Source organism: Podarcis muralis, chromosome W (genome assembly GCF_964188315.1).
Source record: "Podarcis muralis chromosome W, rPodMur119.hap1.1, whole genome shotgun sequence".
NCBI classification, from domain to species: Eukaryota; Metazoa; Chordata; class Lepidosauria; order Squamata; family Lacertidae; genus Podarcis; species Podarcis muralis.
The window spans coordinates 13,117,439-13,137,900 of record NC_135674.1 but is presented as its reverse complement, the minus strand read 5'-3'; the positions used below and the strand labels follow the sequence as shown (position 1 = coordinate 13,137,900).

Sequence of the window (20,462 nt, the reverse complement as noted above, 5' to 3'; positions counted from 1 at the left end):
AGAAGAAGAAGAAGAAGAAGAAGAAGAAGAAGAAGAAGAAAGAAGAAGAAGAAGAAGAAGAAGAAGAAGAAGAAGAAGAAGAAGAAGAAGAAGAAGAAGAAGAAGAAGAAGAAGAAGAAGAAGAAGAAGAAGAAGAAGAAGAAGAAGAAAGAAGAAGAAGAAGAAGAAGAAGAAGAAGAAGAAGAAGAAGAAGAAGAAGAAGAAGAAGAAGAAAGAAGAAGAAGAAGAAGAAGAAGAAGAAGAAGAAGAAGAAGAAGAAGAAGAAGAAGAAGAAGAAGAAAAGAAGAAAGAAGAAGAAGAAGAAGAAGAAGAAAGAAGAAGAAGAAGAAGAAGAAGAAGAAGAAGAAGAAGAAGAAGAAGAAGAAGAAGAAGAAGAAGAAAAGAAGAAGAAGAAGAAGAAGAAGAAGAAGAAGAAGAAGAAGAAGAAGAAGAAGAAGAAGAAGAAAAGAAGAAGAAGAAGAAGAAGAAGAAGAAGAAGAAGAAGAAGAAGAAGAAGAAGAAGAAGAAGAAGAAAAGAAGAAGAAGAAGAAAAGAAGAAGAAGAAGAAAAGAAGAAGAAGAAGAAAAGAAAGAAGGAAAAGAAGAAGAAAAGAAGAAGAAAAGAAGAAGAAAAGAAGAAGAAAAGAAGAAGAAGAAGAAGAAGAAGAAGAAGAAGAAGAAGAAGAAGAAGAAGAAGAAGAAGAAGAAGAAGAAGAAGAAGAAGAAGAAGAAGAAGAAGAAGAAGAAGAAGAAGAAGAAGAAGAAGAAGAAGAAGAAGAGAAGAAGAAGAAGAAGAAGAAATAATAGTTATTATTTAGGGCAAAGGAGGCAGGGAGGGAGACAGCGAAGCACATGGTCGGTGCACGGCAAATGGGAAAAGCACCTGCAGCTCGGAACATGGTGTGGGACAAGCATAAGCAACCTTTGGCCCTCCAGATGTTTTGGACTACAATTCCCATCATCCCTGACCACTGGTCCTGTTAGCTGGGGATCATGGGAGTTGTAGGCCAAAACATCTGGAGGGCCAAAGGTTGCCTATGCCTGCCTAAGAATAAAACTCATTCCCACACATGGGTCCACCTTTAGTTGTCCAGATCTTATAATGTGTAACAGGAAGCAAAGGTCAGCCAATAATAATAATAATAATAATAATAATAATAATAATAATAATAATAATAATAATAATATATTACTTATACCCCACCCATCTGGCTGGGTTTCCCCAACCACTCTGGGCAGCTTCCAACAGAAGGTTAAAAATACATTAAAACATCAGTCAATCAGTCATTCAAAACTTTCCTAAAGAGGGCTGCCTTCAGATGTCTTCTAAACATCAGATAGTTGTTTATCTCTTTGACATCTGACAGGAGGGCGTTCCACAGGGCGGGCGCCACTACCGAGAAGGCCCTCTGCCTGGTTCCCTGTAACCTCGCTTCTCTCTCTCTCTTTTTTTTAAAAAAAGATATTTATTAGAAGTTTAAAGATTACAGAGAAAAAAAGAAGAAAAGAAAACAACCACAAAATTTAACAAAACATACATTACAATACATAAAAATAGAAAAAAAAGAAAGGAGAAAAATACATAAAAAACCAATACAACAATACAGCAAAAAAAAGAGGGGGAAAACACACATCCAATATTCCATTTCTTTATCTTACATTTGCTTGTTTCCTCGACCTCCTCACACCTCCCTTTTTGTGTTCTAGTTTAATTACTTGTTTCAGCAAATTCTTTCCGTCTTTCTCAATTTTTTGGTTAATTTATCTTAACAGTCTAACCTATTAATTAACTCAGCAAATCCTTTCCATCTTTCACTATATTCTGTCATACAATTTACCTTAATTTATTTTAACCTTATCTTACCAGAAAATACCTTAAAGCTTAAAACTTAATACTTATTTATACATAACTCCTTATATCATTTCTACTAAGGCCAAATAGTTTCATTCCAACATTTCCCCCTAATATTCATTAATTTTACACTAATTCCCAAAATAATTTTTTTGAAACTTTCTTCCAATCTTCATCCAACATCTCTTCTTCCTGGTCCTGGGGTATGTCAGTCCTTACTGTCCATTCCATCTAGTCCATCAACCTGGTAGTCTTATGTCCGAGGCTCTTAAGTCTTTTCCATGTCCCTTCTGCAGATCTTTTTCTTGTTTATACCTGCACTTTTCCTTGTCTTTTGTCAATCTCTTTCTTAATTTCTTTCCTTTCTCATTGAGGAGTAGGTCTCAGGGAGATTCCTTCCCAAAATTATCTCAATCTCCCCTCATCAGATCAGCCCATTCCCCACAGTCCCACTCCCCACAGTCAGCAGTGTAATCCAGAAAATATTTAAAAGCATGTTTCAAAGTCCCTCCGAGATTAAGAACCCCCACAACTCCAGACTCTCCCTGACCCACTCAGAATTCAATCTTCAAAAATGACGGCTTATGCTTCTGCAGGGCCTCAGGACTCTCCATTTTTATTACTTGAGGTTCAACAGCAACCTCATCCATTATCTTCTGCACTTGCACTTGCCCTGTCAAAACAGGTTCCTGGGTTGGTTCCTGAATGGTTTCTATATGAGTATTCACCGCCTGTCCAAAGTTTTCAACTGCAACAGTCATCAAGTTCATCTTTTCATGCAGCTGCTCCAACAAAGCGCTTGTCTTGCAAAGAGCAAGCACCAAAACTTCTTCTAAACACATTTTTTATCCAAGGTCAGAGACTGGTCCCACGATCCTAATCTCCCAGCTGTAAAATCCTCGAGTCGACTGCAGCAACAATTTAACAAGCTCCCTCTAGAGGAGACAATTTCTATTTGTATCCATCTTTTAAAAGCAGATTCAACACAGGGAAATTACTTTCGTTTTTCAAATATTTTGTTTCTTTTGAATGCAAAAGGCAACATTGGAGTCAATTTGTTTGTCTTTTTTAAACTATCTGTCAAAGACGTTCCCTTCACAGTCAATGAACATCCCCAAAGATTTCTGTCTCTGACACCCCGTTCCCAGGTTTGAGACGGTGGAAATTTATCTTTCTTTACTCTCTCTCCTGCAGGCTTGAACAGTCAAAGTCCCCCCCCCCCTTTCTCCTGCCTCCAAGGGGTTTTTTGGTAGTTATAAATGAAGGAAATTTAAACCTTTATATTCGACTTTCCAGACTTTAGCTTGCAAGGTTTTTGCTTCAGTCTATTTACAAAAGCGGAAGGTGGACTTCCTGTTTTGAGCCTTCCCGCTTCGGTGCCAAATTAACATGTTTCTTGATCCAATTTTTCGTTTCTACTCACGGGTACTTGTTTTAGAGTCCAATTGTCCACAGGAAAAAGTCAGCGCTCTCCGGCAACCGCTGTGCGGCTTCACTCCACAAAAGTAGCAGTCGATTCAAAACACCGCGCTGCTCACCCCACGTCGCTTCGGAAGCCTGAAAAAGGGTTTCCCTGTGAGTAGGGGAGGCGCTCCTGGTGTCAGCCGAATCCCACGTTCCCAGGCTTCATCCGCCTGGGATTTTTGGAGGGTCTCCGCCTTCGCCGCGGTGGCAAGACCCGGTTTTTGCGGAGCGGGTACCTCCCGGTCAGAGGAACTCCGCCCTTGCCGATGGCGCTAACCCGGAAATCCTCCTGTAACCTCGCTTCTCACAGGGAGGGAACCACCAGAAGGCCCTCGGGTGGAGATGCTCCGGGTGGAGATGCTCCTTCAGGTCTACTGGGCTGTTTAGGGCTTTCAAGGTCAGCAGCAACACTTTGAATTGTGCTTGGAAACGTCCTGGGAGGGAGCCAATGTAGGTCTTTCAGGACCGGTGTTATGTGGTCCCCTGTCAAATCCTTTATTTTACAGAAAAATTTTCAACCTTGCTGACATCCTCTTCACGTTGACCCGCGGAGGAAGGTTTCCTTTTGGGAAGACTAAAATCCTCCCCCCCCCTTTTTATATTACAGGAAGGTAAAAAAAATTAATATGCTATGAACTGGGCCCAGTGGATGTCATCTCGGGGGTCCCAGTCACCAGCCTGGCTGCTGCATTATGTTAGATTTTTTATGCAGCCGATGCTGCTGGTGTGATTAATATAAATCACATGAGATGTCTGAGAAGAGTGTGATAACGGAAGACTGTCTTATCTCTTCCGTCTGAGCATGTTATTGTAACTGTACTTTCACTTTTGCAGTATGCAACAGTTGTTGTTCTGGCAGAGCTTGGAGAACACAGACGTGATTATGGATTGTCTGTATAGAATCTAAATAAAATGTAGTTTAGATCTACGGATGTTTCTTCTTGCTGTGTGATGCTAGAAGACTTGTGTGCACTTTTCAGATGAAAAGTGTCACAGAGAGGCACTATGGAGATGAAGGGACATGCCATTCCAGAGACGTGCCTACTGGGAGACGCTCAGAGGTCTGGGGTGGTGGTGGTTGCCATTTCCCCCAGAGCGTTTTTCCAACACATTTTGGATTAGTTTAAGTTTCCAGGTCACCTTCCAAGGTAGCCCCACGTAGAGCGCATTGCAGTAGTCCAAGCGGGAGATAACCAGAGCATGCACTGCTCTGGGCAGGTGGGGTCTCATCCTGTATCCCAGATGGAGCTGCCCTGGACACAGAATGGACCTGTGCCCCCATGGGTCCAAAATGACCCCCAGGCTGTGCAGCTGGTCCTTCAGGGGCACAGTTGCCCCATTCAGGACCAGGGAGTCACACACACACACACACACACACACACACACACACACTGTCGCGGAATACTTTTGTCTTGTCAGAATTCAAGAAGTTGATGTTGAAGAATCGTCACTTTGACAATGGCAATTTTTGCTTCTTCCAGTACAGTTTGCCTGTGTCTTCCCAAATTCTTTGGAGAACCCGTTGATGGAATCTTTCAAGGAGTTGGAGACAGCGTTGATAAGTGGTCTGTGTTTCACAAGCAGACAGACAGGTTGGTAGTACCATAGCAAATTTGTTTTTTTCTGCAAATATCCCGGTCCTCAAACACTCTGCCCTTCAATCGGGAGAAAGCTGCACTCGCAGAGTTCAGGCAGTGCTGGATTTCGGCATCAACATCGGCCCTTGTGGAAAGAGAACTGCCCAGGTAGGAGAAGTGATTGACATTTCCCAACGTTACATGGATCAATAAACACCTAACTGGGTGATTCTCGACAAGGAGACCATCACAGCAGAGAACAGGAAACCAACGTTTAAAAAAAAACAGCCAGGAGGACCTCTTGGACACGGAAAAAATATCTTTGAAACCCCACGTTCTGAAAGACTGTGTTTGAGATCTAGCACGGGGCCTGGGAGGTTGTCGGAATCAAGTCAAGCCTTCTCTTCTCCCAAACAAGGGCTTGAAATATCCAAACTATGCTGTTCCAGGGCCAGCTCTGTGCGGCCTTGTAAACCAAACAGTTTTGTTTGTCCGTTGACTTTTCCGTCTCTTTCTAAGAAGTCCTGGTTGTTCAGGATCCAAAGAATCCATTGCCCAGGTGCTGTACTTTTCCATGTATAAGACTAGGTTTTTTTTTTACTTTAAAAAATGTTTAAAAAGGGGCCCTGTTTTCTTAAATTTGAGTCCCCCAAAATAGGGGGCATCTTATACATGGGAGCGTGTTATACACGGAAAAATACGGCAATTGGATGTTCTTTGATTTTATGGTCTTTTTAGAATGGGAGGTCACACATAATAGCCAATAGCCTAGCTGCTGTGCTTCTCAATATTCTCTGGTCGGCCTCTATTATTTTCTCCATCCTCAAAAAAAACCTCAACAACTTTCCTCCCTAAAAAAAGGTCTCCCACTTAGACCTGAACCCCTCCAAAAACAGGCTTTCCTCCTCCCAAAAAGGGGGTAGATCACTGCCAGTTTTTAACTCTGTGAGTAGATCACAGTCTCTTGGGAGTTGGCCACCCCTGCGATAGGGAACCCAGTTAAGGTCTCTAGATGCTGTGCTCTTGGGTACCCCATACAGGAAAAAGGAGCGGTGTGGGTTTTTTATAACATGATGTGAGTCCCAGCAGCTCTTTGCAGAGCGGGACGGCCCGTTTTGCTTCCTAGTCCACTAAGGAACACATTGCTTCCATTCCAGCTATGTTAACCTTGACCTGTCTCCCATTCATCAGGCCAGCCGCCACCTCATCCATCAAGAGACAGGACACAGGAGAAAGACAAACTCCCAGGGTTTTCCCAACAGTTCACATTCTTGGCTAAAATTGCTCTGGGCATTGATCGTCTTTCTTTCTTTCTTTCTTAAAATATTTTTTCTTAGTTTTTCTTTTTCAAAAATATTTTTATTGGTGTTTTCATGTATACATCCTCTAACAATATTTCTCTAACAATTTTCCATATCCCCCCTCCTCACCTGGACTTCCCTCATACTCCCATTTTGTTTTATTTCCATATTACTCACCCTGCGTGTTGTTTCCCAAAATTTCCCCAATGCATATAGTCTTGCTTTTTGTTATATACAATTGTGTTTGTTTATTCAAACCCTGCCAGTGAGTCCAATTGTGTTGCTTCTTCATATATTCCGTAAATGGTTCCCATTCTCTTTTAAAGTCGTTGTTATCCTTTTCATGTAATTTATCTGTTCATTTTGCCAGTTCTGCGTATTCCATAAGTTTCCCTTGCCATTGTTCTTTCGTTGGTATTTCTTCTGTCTTCCAAGCTTGTGCTAATATAATTCTTGCCGCTGTTGTTGCAGACATAAATCATTTCCAATTTCCTTTTTTTTCTAAATCTTGATCTAAAATTCCTAGGAGGAATGCTTCTGGTTTCTTAACAAAAGTCTTTTAAAACATTTTTTTCAATTCATTATATATAATTTCCCAATAATTTCTAACCCTTTTGCATTCCCACCACATATGATAAAATGTACCATATTTTTCTTTACATTTCCAACAGGTTTTAGATCCCTTTTTATACTTTTTTGCCACTTTCTCTGGCGTAATATACCATCTATACATCATTTTAATATAATTCTCTTTCAATAAAATACAGTCTGTAAATTTTAAATTCACCTTTAACATCTTTTCTCAGTCTTCAAGTTGTATAAAGGTAAAGGTAAAGGTACCCCTGCCCGTACGGGCCAGTCTTGACAGACTCTGGGGTTGTGCGCCCATCTCACTCAAGAGGCCGGGGGCCAGCGCTGTCCGGAGACACTTCCGGGTCACGTGGCCAGCGTGACAAAGCTGCATCTGGCGAGCCAGCGCAGCACACGGAACGCTGTTTACCTTCCCGCTGGTAAGCGGTCCCTATTTATCTACTTGCACCCGGGGGTGCTTTCGAACTGCTAGGTTGGCAGGCGCTGGGACCAAGCGACGGGAGCGCACCCCGCCGCGGGGATTCGAACCGCCGACCTTTCGATCGGCAAGCCCTAGGCGCTGAGGCTTTTACCCACAGCGCCACCCGCGTCAAGTTGTATATTGTGACCTGAATCCTGAGCCCACTTTATTTGTGCTGACTTTACCATTTCATCCAGCATTTCCCCATATAACAGGAGATGATACATTTTTAAAAAGTAATTTCGTATCACTCTCAATTATCTCTTTTGGTAAGTTTGACACTGTGTAGCTGAGACCTTTCTTATTGTCTTCCTTAAACTGTTGGTTTAATTGTCTATGATGTAACCAACTTTGCAATGTAGTCTTTAGTTCCTCATATTCTTTCAGCTTGTTGTTGGTTTAATTGTCTATGATGTAACCAACTTTGCAATGTAGTCTTTAGTTCCTCATATTCTTTCAGCTTCAACCCTTTCTCCACCTCTATTAATAATTCTCTGTATGTTGGCCAATTTCCTCTCTTGCTAAGAGGTTTTAATGCTAATGCTTCCACCAGCGAGAGCCACCATGGAGTTTTGGGTTCTAAAAAGGACATTGATCTTCTTTCAAGCAACATCAGATCCTAGATTCAGGGGTTTTGGAACTCAAAGTTCAATGACAGATCTACAAGGCCAAACTGATCCCCAGAGAGAGCATGCTGCGAGAAAACACCCCAAAGAGAAAACAACAGAACGCTACTAGCGATCACATCCAGCTCCCAAGTTAAAATAGTTCAATGCCTCATCAGAGATTTGCAACCTCTCCTAGACGGCGACAGTTCCCTTTCCCAAGCTCTGGGAGGAAGACCTTTCCTCGCCTACTGTCAGCCGCCCAATCTTAAACAACTCCTCACCCACAATCATACAGACTTAACATGGAGCCTACAATAAACCCAGGTGCCAACTTTGCTGCCCACACACGCCTGGATTGCACCATTGCTGGACCCAACAACACCAAACATCCCATACCTGAAGGAGCATCTCCATCCATTGTTCTACCCGGACACTGAGGTCCAGCGCCAAGGGCCTTCTGGTGGTTCCCTCACTGCAAGAAGCCAAGTTACAGGGAACCAGGCAGAGGGCTTTCTCCGTAGTGGCGCCCACCCCGTGGAACGCCCTCCCACCAGATGTCAAAGAGAAAAACAACTACCAGACTTTTAGAAGACATCTGAAGGCTTTTAATGTTTAGGGAAGCTTTTAATGTTTGATGGACTATTGTATTTTAATCTTTTGTTGGAAGCCGCCCAGAGTGGCTGGGGAAACACAGCCAGATGGGTGGAGTATAAATAAATTATCATCATCATCATCATCATCATCATCATCATCATCATCATCTCAGGCCTATTTCATGGCTCATCTTCAAACACTGTATATGGCCAGGGGTCAGCAATTTTTTTCCGCAGGGGGCCGGTCCACTGTCCCTCAGACCTTGTGGGGGGCCGGACTAGTGGGTTTTTTTTGGGGGGGGGATGAACGAATTCCTATGCCCCACAAATAACCCAGAGATGCATTTTAAATAAAAGGACACATTCTACTCATGTCAAAGCACGCTGATTCCTGGACCATTCGCAGGCCGGACTGAGAAGGCGATTGGACTGGATCTGGCCCCTGGGCCTTTGTTTGCCTACCCATGGTGTAGCCAGTGGTGTCCAAACTTTTTTCAAAGAGGGCCAGATTTGATGAAGTGAAGGGCTGTGATCAAAGGGCTGACCAAAGTTGTTGAGTTTTTTTAGGATTTAGGAGCCAAATTAAACTGACTTGTGGGCCAGATTAGACCCCTGAGACGGACTTGGACCATGCCTGGTGTATGCCATCAAATGCCAGCAGTGCCCTTTGGCTCTGTATATTGGACCAACAGGCTAAACCCAGCACCAGAGGATAAATGGGCATCAATCCGACATCGGGAATCACAAGACAGAGAAGCCAGGAGGAGAAAGCTTCCGTCTCCCAGGACATTCAATACAGGATCTCCAAGCAGCTATCTTATGACAAAAGAATTTCAGAAATAGACTTGAAGGAGAAGTGGCTGAATTGCAACTTATTACTCAACTGAAAACGATGGAGAGACCTGGTCTGAATAGAGATATTGGATTCCTGTCTCATTACATGTGCTAATCATCTGCATACTATCCCTAGCTTTTTCCTATAGGACTAATTGCAGTCATTCACAGTCGCCCACAGGTTGACCAAACCCATTGAGTCCTACTACCCTTCGGAGAAAAACCCTACCCTCCCTCTATATATCAGGGTCTGGGGACTTCTCCTTCCACTAAATATCAGGGTCTGGGGACTTCTGGTTCAGTGTATCTGAAGAAGTCTGCCTGCGCACGACAGCCAAGTGTTATTATCATTAAATACAAGGATTAAGAAGGTGTCAATCATGGAGGCGCAGGTCTGTAATCCTGGACAAGCAGAGGAAGGTTTCAGTTCTGGAACCATAAAATCACCCGTCTCCTACTACCCTTCTGAGAAATACCCCACTCCACCCTCCTAGTATATGTAAGGGTCTAGTGACTTCTGCTTCCATGTATCTGAAGAAGGGGGCCTGCACACGAAGCTTAGACTCAGAACAAACTGAGTTGTTCTCTAAGGTGCTACTGGACAATTTTTTTTTTATTTCGGCTAATTTTGGTCATCTGCATAATACCCATTGAGTTCTACTACCCTGCGTAGAAAAACCCCGCCCCACCCTCCCACTATATATCACGGCCTGGTAATAATAATAACAAATAATAAACTTTGATTTGTATCCCACCCTCCTCGGATGAAACCGGGCTCAGGGCGGCTAACACCAAATATGTAACATTGGTATAAAATCAAACAATAATGAAATTACCTCCTGAAAACAAGTCAGGATCAAATTAAAACCTAGTTAGATGGCTTACCGCAGGATTAGGGTTGGGAACAGTAAACGCTCATCAGGCCCAACTGTTTACGCTGTTCTTATATGGGCCTGGGAGAATGCTGGGAGACCTCTTTTTTCATACTAGTTCTTATACAGACTTTGGTTTCCATGTACCATATTTTTCCCTCTATAACACACAGATTTTTTCTCCTAAAAAGGAAGGGGAAATGTCTGTGCGAGTTATAGAGCGAATGTGTGGTCCCTGGAGCCAAAAAATCAAGCAAAAGTCAAATCGCGAGTCACGGAGAAGGGAAACCTGAAAAGAGGAAGTGGCAGCTTTCCTGCATTCTGCCTCAGGGTCTTACTGCCCACCCTCCTCTGTTTCCTTGCTGTGATTGCTGAAACGGAACAAAGAGCAGGGAAAGCCCCTCCCCTCCAGGCAAGCAGAGTGTCGTTCTTTCTAATTCCTCTCTGTGCTCCGGTGCTGCTGGGGGAGAGGGAGAGAGAGGGGGGGAGGGAGAGGGGGGGAGGGAGAGGGAGAGAGAGGGGGGGAGGGAGAGAGAGGGAGGGAGGGAGGGAGAGAGAGAGAGAGAGAGAGAGAGAGAGAGAGAGAGAGAGAGAGAGAGAGAGATATGGCTGGCTTGGGGGAAAACTTTTGCCTTTTTTCCCTCCCTCCCTTTAAATCCCTCTCCTGCATTCTTAGCCAGCTGCTTCTCTGCACACTCCTCTCATGTCCCTTCTTTGTTTTTCCTTCGCTCCCCACTTAAAATGTGGTTACAAAGCATAGATCAACATGGATCCTCAGGATCTTTGCATTGGGTCACCCCAAATTCACCATCAGATCACATAGCATGTCCATGGCTACAGCCTGCACCAAAAAAATCACGCACCCACTGTTGCCTGGGGCTGCAATGGTGCAAAAACGTGGTTAAAAAGCATGGATCCACATGGATCCTCAGGATCTTTGCGTTGGGTCACCCCAAATTCACCATCAGATCACATAGCATGTCCATGGCTACAGCCTGCACCAAAAAAAGCACGCACCCACTGTTGCCTGGGGCTGCAATAGTGCAAAAACGTGGTTAAAAAGCATGGATCCACATGGATCCTCAGGATCTTTGCATTGGGTCACCCCAAATTCACCATCAGATCACATAGCATGTCCATGGCTACAGCCTGCACCCAAAAAAAGCACGCACCCACTGTTGCCTGGGGCTGCAATGGTGCAAAAATGTGGTTACAAAGCATGGATCCACAGGGATTCTCAGGATCTTTGCATTGGGTCACCCCAAATTCACCATCAGATCACATGTCTGTGGCCACAGCATGAAGCACAAAAATGATACATCCACTGTTTCATTCAGAATGTTTTTTCCCTTGTTTTCCTCCTCTAAAAACGATGTGCGTGTTATGGTCAGGTGCGTGTTATAGAGCGAAAAATACGGTATCTGAAGAAGGGCACCTGCACACGAAAGCTTAGACCCAGAACAAACTGAGTTGGTCTCTAAGGCGCTGCTGGACAATTTTTTAAATTTTTAATTTATTTCAAACAGCGTTAGATCCAGACAGAGAACAGATCTGGAGCAGGCGATGTCAGACTGCCATTCTTGTCTGAAGCTCTCACAGCTTCAGGGTCAGGCCTGCAAGCTCAGAACAAGAGAAGTAAGCAAGCGGGGGGCTACGCAGAGCACCCCTTTCTAAGGTCCGGGACAGCCAAGTAAAACCAATGTGTTCATGGCTAACTGTTGGCTATTTGCAGTATGGTAGCGCTGCAGATAGCTTGCTGGGGAGATCATGCATTAAAAATGAAAAGGACTCAAAAATAACTTAAACAAGGTTTTAATAAGAAAAACAAAAACTCCATTTACACTAAATACATTAACAACCAAACCAGACCCAACCACCAACCCAAACCCCAGGGTAATGGGAGAGCTAGGTGCTGCTCCTTATATACTAACCCCAAATGCTGACACACCTTAATCAAATACAACTCAGCAGCACCTGCTATGTTTCACAGCTTTAAAGTTGGGTCTCGTTATCTTGCTCTGGCCCTTGCTCTGGCCCCTTTAAGATATACACATCGAGTGGAACAATGATGAACCTTTACATTTAAAGAAACCATTCAACATTTCCCCTGCGGTTCATCATTGTGGAACAAAAACAGAAAGCATACTTTGTACATGTTTTTCATGTGTAACCTTTGGAAGTGCTTTTGTAAAAATGTCCGCAATTTGACTGTCACCAGGAACATATTCAAATACAACCATTTCATCAGCAATTAGTTGCTTTACAAATTCTAAACGTAATCTTAAGACTCTAGTGCGCTGTGTATTGGTCTCTGAGCACAGGATAGCAAGTCCACTCTGGGAATCAAGGTAAACTTTTACTGGTAGTGTTACTTGCATCTGTAGGTCTGCAAACACTTGCAGATACCATTCTACATCACGAGTGGCCTGAACGCATGCACATAATTCACTTTCTGTTGTGGAGAGACAAATAATGGTTTGTGTTTGGGACTTCCATTCAAATGGACAACCGTTATAACAAAACACCATACCAGACACACCCCTGCAATTATTTTGTTCCATTGCATGAGATGCATCGCAGAAAATTTCAAAACCTTTGTCAATACATGTTGTAAACTGCAACCTATAATGTTTGGTATGTTTAAGGTACATTACCACTCTCTTAAGAGCAGAGAAACATTGTGTAGTAGGCTTTTCCACAAATTTTGCCAGAAAGTGAAAAGCATAAGTTATATCTGGTCTTGAGATTCTTTGAATGAAATTTAGCTTGCCTATAGCAGAACGATACAAAGTTTTGTTAGGAAATGGCTTGTCTTCACCTGTAAAGGTGAAACCACACACCATAGGTGTTTCCTTCCCATTTGCATTTTCTAAACATAGCATTTCAACAAGATCATCAATTTTTGCAGTTTGATGAACCAGAAAAGATCCATTTTTGCCTTTCTCAATTTGCATGGATAAGTAATTTTTAGCTATGCCTAATTCCACTACATCAAATTTCTTCTGTAACTGTGATACCACCTGTTCATATTCCTGTTTAGTTTTTGTAGAAATTAATACGTCATCTACATACACACATATTTTTGTTACAGAGTTTGCCCTTTCCTTTATGAACACACAATTGTCTGCCTTTCCTTGTGAAAAACCAATATCCAGCAATTCTTTTGCTAAAGTTTGGTGCCAATTCCTTCCACTTTGGTGCAGACCATAAAGGGATTTGTTTAATTTGCATACCAAACCTTCAGCGGCGTCTATGCCTTCAGGAACACGCATAAAAATTTGTTCTTTTAAATCTGCAAACAAATATGCAGTTTTTATATCTAGGTGATAAACGGAATGTCCACGCTGTGATGCATCTTTTAACAAAAGCTTAACTGTTTCATATTTTACGCTTGGTGAATAACACAAATCATAATCTTCGCCTGGAATTTGTTGAAAACCCCTAGCAACTAATCTTGCTTTGTACCTTACAACTTCATTTTTGTCATTCGTTTTAACTCTATAAACCCATTTTGAATCAATAAGTCTCATATCTGGGGTTTGTGGTACAAGAGACCAAGTGTTATGCTCTTTTAAAGAAGCTATCTCGGAGTTCATAGCTTTATACCAATTTGCAGCTTGTTGCTTAGGTAATTTCTGGACATCACTGTAGCTTTTTGGCTCAAAAACTACCTTATTGGCATACACAGTATTAAAATGTTCATCTGCAAATCGTTGTGGCTTCTGTCTCTTTCTATCTGAACGTCTCAGTCCAGAAGGAGAGTCAGACTTCTCAGACTTAATGGGACTAAGTAAACCACTAGTTTCAGGTTGTAAATCATTGTCAGATTGAAGAGGTGCCTGTAGGCTAAGCTCACGGTCAGAAAACTCAAGAGAATCTGACCTCCCCTCGGGTGCCTGTGACTTTAAATCATCAAACAATTTATCAGACTCAACAGGCTTTTTGTCTTTTCCCATTAATTCAGAAGCACTATTTCCTGCTGCTTCTTCTGCTGTTTCTTCCTCTTCTTCCTCAGTATTATCTATACCATCAGTATCTTGGAAGACAGCAACTCCATTCCAATTTACAGTTTGTATCATGCTTCTGGTAATATGAAATTTGCCAGTTGCTGGTATGTAAATTCTGTACGCCCCCTGCTGGTAGCCCATTAATTTTCCCTGGACACTACGTTCACCCAATTTTTGCTTAGCAGGATAATGCATAATTACATCTGAACCCCAAATGCGGAGGTATTTCAGATTAGGGCGTTTTTTAAACAGTTTCTCATAGGGGGTGACATCTAAACCAGTATGATAACTGCGATTTCTAACGTAACAAAATGCATTAAGTGCTTCAGCCCAAAAGTCTTTGGGCAGATTAGCATCATGCAGATACGTTTTAACCCCTGCCTGTAGGTCACGCTGCACAACTTCAACAAGCCCATTTTGCCAGGGACTTCGGGGGCAAGATAACTCATGAGTAGTCCCCTGCGCTTCCAGGAATTTCTCAAAATCCTCAGAAACAAATTCCCCGCCCCGGTCAGAAAATAGGTTCTTAATTGGTTTGTTAAAGTGCGTTTTTACCCAGTTGCAAAAAACTTTATACTTTTCAAATGCTTGGGACTTCTCAGCTATTGCATAAGTCCAACAGTATCTACTATACTGGTCTATCAGAGTAAGCCAGTACTTAGAACCTCCTAATGATGGTGGGAGTGGCCCAACTAAATCACAATGTACACGCTCAAATGGTTCAGTTACTTTCCTATCTGAGCACCTACCCTTGCGTGCAACCTTAATCTTATTCTTGCAACAGGATAGACATTGCATAAAGAATTTACATGGTTTTAAGTTGAGGCCATTAACGATATTCTTTGTCTTAATTACATCAGCAAAATTCAGGTGTCCCAGAATTCTGTGCGCCTCATGGACACACCCGGAATGAGGCCTTACATTCCTCAACCCCTGGCTTGACTGTGCTGCTCTGCAATTTATAGGCGATTGGGAGTAGGTGCGAAAATACAGTCTATATAAACCATCAGAGTCCCGGGCATACAATAAACGTTTGTTCCCATCAAAAAACTCACACATTGATTTTAAGAAACGCACAGTTATGCCTTGACGAGCAAAGCACCTTACTGACAATAAATTGTCCACTGACGGGCAGTAAATGCAGTTTGCTATTGTAATGTTTAAAGAGTCAAGTTTAACAGTACCTCTGCCAAGCGACTGCAAGACTTGTGAATTGGCTAAATGTACATTACCAATTTCCTCTTCGAAAGAAATAAACAAGCTTCGATCATTGCAGATGTGCTGAGATGCTCCAGAGTCTATAATAAAAGACTTCCACTTGGCATCTTTAATTCTTTTACGATTTGTAGTCCAAGCATGAAAAGCTCGCGGCTCGTTTCTGTCTTTACTATACGATGTCTGCTGTTGGGCTGACAACCGTGACTGACGAACAGAAACAGACTTGGGAGTACTTTGCTTTCTTTTGGCTCTGCAGTCCTTTGCAAAATGTCCTTGCTTATTGCAGAACCAACAACGCTTTGCAGCTTTAAATGCAGTTGTATCACCACAGGTTTGCATATGGCGTTCCTCATTCTTTCTGGAAATAGGAGTGCTTATGGCACAAGCCTCCCTTCTATCCAACTCGCCCATTAATCTTGCCGTTACCCCTTCCACAGTTAATTGTGCTGGTGGAACAGCAGATATCTGGCTAGCTATACCATCAAAGTCCTCATTAAGGGAACAAAGGATGATAAAAACATACTGAATATCAGGTATCACCATGTCCCTTCGAATTAATTCGCCGCGTATTGCCTCCAGACGTCTCAAGTGTGCTGCCAAATCACCACCAGGCTGCAACTTCGTCTGGTACAACTGCTTGAAAAACGTCAATGCAGATGCTGACTCTTTTCTAACATGCACTGCTGCAAGACTGTCCCACATTTCTTTGGCAGTTTTCTTATTTCTTATATAGACTACTTGCTGGTCGCTGACTGCCAAATTAATTATCGCCCTGGCTTTTGCATCTCCTTTCGACCAAGCATTAGTTACAGGGTCAGGAGGGTCATCAGTTACATAGGTCCATACTTCTCTAGAGGTCAAAAGCGCCTCCACCCGAAAAGACCATAAACTATAGTTCTCATCTGTTAGCTGTGGGAAGACCAGAGCCTTCTCAGCTTCAGGAACCCTGTCAACCATTCTGGAACTCTTCCAGACCCACAAAAAATTACACTAACAGGAGAAGGAGTTTTCAAACCTTTCTCAGAGTCCAAAAATATGCAGTCATCCACTCAGCAGCTGGGCCCATAACCAAAGATGTTGGCTATTTGCAGTATGGTAGCGCTGCAGATAGCTTGCTGGGGAGATCATGCATTAAAAATGAAAAGGACTCAAAAATAACTTAAACAAGGTTTTAATAAGAAAAACAAAAACTCCATTTACACTAAATACATTAACAACCAAACCAGACCCAACCACCAACCCAAACCCCAGGGTAATGGGAGAGCTAGGTGCTGCTCCTTATATACTAACCCCAAATGCTGACACACCTTAATCAAATACAACTCAGCAGCACCTGCTATGTTTCACAGCTTTAAAGTTGGGTCTCGTTATCTTGCTCTGGCCCTTGCTCTGGCCCCTTTAAGATATACACATCGAGTGGAACAATGATGAACCTTTACATTTAAAGAAACCATTCAACCATTGTTTCTGCAATGTTCTCTCCCACCCACCCTCCCTCCAATCTAAATATAGGCCCATGACCCCATTGTCTCCTGAGTTGCTTGCCCTTTCACTCGATTACCCGGAATTTGGTCTGGCTATATACCAAGTATTTTGCGTTGTGGCAACAGTTTGCAGAACACATTCAACAAATGGGAGGGTGGGCAACTGGTAAGCAAATAGCTTGCGGGGGGGGGGGGTCAAATGTCTCTGGAAGGACGCGAAACAATTTCTGCAGCCTCCATCCGTCCATCAGCAGGCAAAGTGGGATTGAAGCATGAACTGCAAACGCCAGTCCTATAGCACAGGAGCACAGCTAGGGTGAATGAGCACCAAAGTGCTTATGGAAGACAGAGACAAGGGGCCAAGCTGTGAGCCCACTCAAGCACGTGTTAAAGAAAATTCTGGGTTGAGAGACTACTCAACAGCCCAGCTCGTTGGGGTGTGAGTCCCCCGTGGGTCCATGCGGTCAGTAAAAGAAGGAAATTCCAGCCAAGTAATTTGGAGCAAAACAGCGGTCGTTAGACTTTGATCCTTTATTGTTGTGCAACAGGTTCAAATGGCAGTAAGAACCCCGAGCATTGGGTCACATTGACTTTTAAAACTTTCCCACAGTATCCCAGAATACAGTTTGCACAACATCATCTATACGTCAATGCTACACCACTAAAACCGTCAGAAAGGGGAGGGTTACACAAGATTAGCACAGACAAATAGGTCTTACGTACCCACCACCCAAAAGTACAATAAAACTTCCTTTGCATGTCTGGAGCCTGAGGCAAGTCTGGTGATGAGATTTCGCTTCCCTTGGCAAACAATGAGCCCTGCAATTGTCACCTCTGGGCATTTCCTGGAGTAGGAGGTGTGTATACATGTCTTCACACTTGGAGAGGTGGCAGGGGAAAGAGTCCTTTTTCCAAGGGCAAAATAGCTTTGGAATGGAGGAAACTGGCAAAGGGGTTGATTTTATATGATTTTTTAAAGCTAGGTATCTTCCCTGAGCTGTCAAGTCGAAGGGATACATTCAGGCATAATATTTGTAACATTTAACAACTTTAAAGATGTGGGCCCCCCCGTCATTTCCGTAACAGAAGTTAACACCCTTTCTCTCACCCTCTACCTCAGTCTACCTGATCTGTAATATGGATCCAGTAACATCACCCTAGGAAGCCGCTTGGTACCAGGTCAGGATATTTGTCCACTGAGCTCCATACGCATAAAGGCAGCAGGTCTCGGGGTTTTTTGATTCAAATGCGACTTCAGGTGTTTTTAAGTGGTGGTTCCAGGGGTCTAGCTTGGGGCTTTCCTGCATGCAAAGTTTCTAAGGCAATTTTTTTCTGTACCACCCTGTGTCCCAAACACATCATTGCACCTAGAGGCCAATCTCCCTTCAGTAGAATTACGGATCTTGCACAGGACATTTAACTTGTGGTTTCGCCTAAGCTCAAATCCCCCTGATCTAATATCCCTAGTGCTGCAAGATTGTCCCAAGAGCGCCTGGACTCAAATGGTCTATCCAAAACTTCACTCTTTGGGTTTTAGTAAAGCAGTCTAATTTGTCTACGCCTAAATGATATAAATGATCACTGCAAATGGTGACAGCAGTCACGAAATTAAGAGACACCTGCTTCTAGGGAGAAAAGCAATGGCAAACCTAGACAGCATCTTAAAAAGCAGAGACATCACCTTGCCAACAAAGGTCCGTATAGTTAAAGCCATGGTTTTCCCAGTAGTGATGTATGGAAGTGAGAGCTGGGCCATAAAGAAGGCTGATCGCCGAAGAATTGGTGCTTTTGAATTATGGTGCTGGAGGAGACTCTTGAGAGTCCCATGGACTGCAAGAAGATCAAACGTATCCATTCTGAAGGAAATCAGCCCTGAGTGCTCACTGGAAGGACAGATCCTGAAGCTGAGGCTCCAATACTTTGGCCACCTCATGAGAAGAGAAGACTCCCTGGCAAAAACCCTGATGTTGGGAAAGATGGAGGGCGCAAGGAGAAGGGGATGACAGAGGACGAGATGGTGGGACAGTGTTCTCGAAGCTACCAGCATGAGTTTGACCAAACTGCGGGAGGCAGTGGAAGACAGGAGTGCCTGGCGTGCTCTGGTCCATGGGGTCACAAAGAGTCGGACACGAATAAATGACAACAAAATTTAAAAGAATGACGGCTAAGGAGTTTAGTGGAGAGTCTAAGCAGGGACAAGGCTGTCCCGGAAGCTTCTCTCTGTCCTGTCTCCTGCAAAAAGGATCTGGCAGTTGTTTAGAGCCCAGTCCATGAGCTGCATTTGAAGTTAGTGATAGGCCTGCTTAATTGCCCTTTACCAGCTCTTATACTTACTTATCAACGCCACCTCCAACTCCTCGAAAGATTCTGTTAACGGGGTCTCCGGAAAATTTGACACTTCACTTGGGAAGACAGGCGAACTAATGCCAGTATACTGGAAGAAGCAGAACCTCTGCCTACTAGGGCAGTTCATAAAAAACTTTTTTTTAAAAAAAATGCCAGCTCCAAAGGTCTTCTCTTACTACACTAGGGATTATATAGCTATCTCTGAAATTTCATGCATATCAGTTAATACAGGCATGGCCCAACTTGGCCCTCCAGCTGTTTTGGGACTACAACTCCCGTCATCCCAAGCTCACAGGACCAGTGGTCAGGGATGATGGGCATTGTAATCCCAAAGCAGCTGGAGGGCCACGTTTGGCCATGCCTGAGTTAATATCTTGACCCTGCTCCACTGAAAAGCATTGGGTGTTCAGTAGGGCAGTTCATAAAAAACTCTTTTTTTAAAAAATGCCTGCTCCAAAGGTCTTAGCTTACTACACTAGGGATTATATAGCTATCTCTGAAATTTCATGTATATCAGTTAATATCTTGACCCTGCTCCGCTGAATTGAAATTTCAGCCTCCACGGCATAGGAAAACGGCCAAGTAAACAGCTCTTTTTGTGGAGGAGGGTCAAGATATCAACTGATATGCATGAAATTTCAGATACAGTTATATAATCCCTAGTGTAGCAAGATAAGACCTTTGGAGCAGGCATTTTCAAAAAAGAGGTTTTTTTGAACTGCCCTACTGCCCACTCCTACCTTCCCTGGAAGGAATATCATCGCACAGAGGGTCCCCTTATTTGCTGGAAAGCCCCTCCAGCTCAAATGAAGAATTTCCAGCACAGCGAAATCCTGTTGAAAGAGCAAGAAAGCCAGCCCGAACTCTTGCCCAAAGCACAAAAGGCAATGAAAAGTCATATATATATTTGGGGCGCAGAGGAGGGTTACCTGCGTGCCTGTGATAAGCCATCCTTCAGCGAGGACCAATTCCCAACCAGCCCTACTTTAGGAGCTCAGCTGATAAAGAGCATGTCTCAGTTTGAGAGTTCAGGGAGGCTATTAATATGGGGGCGGGGGCCACCAGGAGATGTCCACACCCCTTTGCCCCAGACTGGTGGCCCTCATACCACAGAAAACATCTTACCATTTTAGGTGATCTCAGGGGAGAAGAATAGGGCACCACCAACAAGATATAAATACCTGCCCAGCTACTTCAGTCTCCAAAAACGTCCAAAACGCTGAGTAGCCCCTGTAGGAATCTGAGCCCTCTCGGTGGGGGTGCATAATTTCGGGAAG

At 43.3% G+C, this 20,462-nt stretch overlaps 1 protein-coding gene and 1 pseudogene across 1 annotated transcript in view; one reads left to right on the top strand and one right to left on the bottom strand.

Annotated features, from left to right (window-relative positions):
- The window catches only part of LOC144326380 (four and a half LIM domains protein 1-like), a 35,830-nt gene extending 15,653 nt beyond the window's left edge, over window positions 1-20,177 (bottom strand). Inside the window, exon 1 of the mRNA XM_077922945.1 lies at window positions 20,115-20,177. Coding sequence (XP_077779071.1) covers window positions 20,115-20,136 — 22 coding nt within the window. The 5' untranslated portion in view covers window positions 20,137-20,177. The remainder of the gene's footprint in view (window positions 1-20,114) is intronic.
- On the top strand, window positions 849-9,373 carry LOC144326414 (uncharacterized; annotated as a pseudogene).
- Window positions 20,178-20,462: the final 285 nt, after the last annotated feature.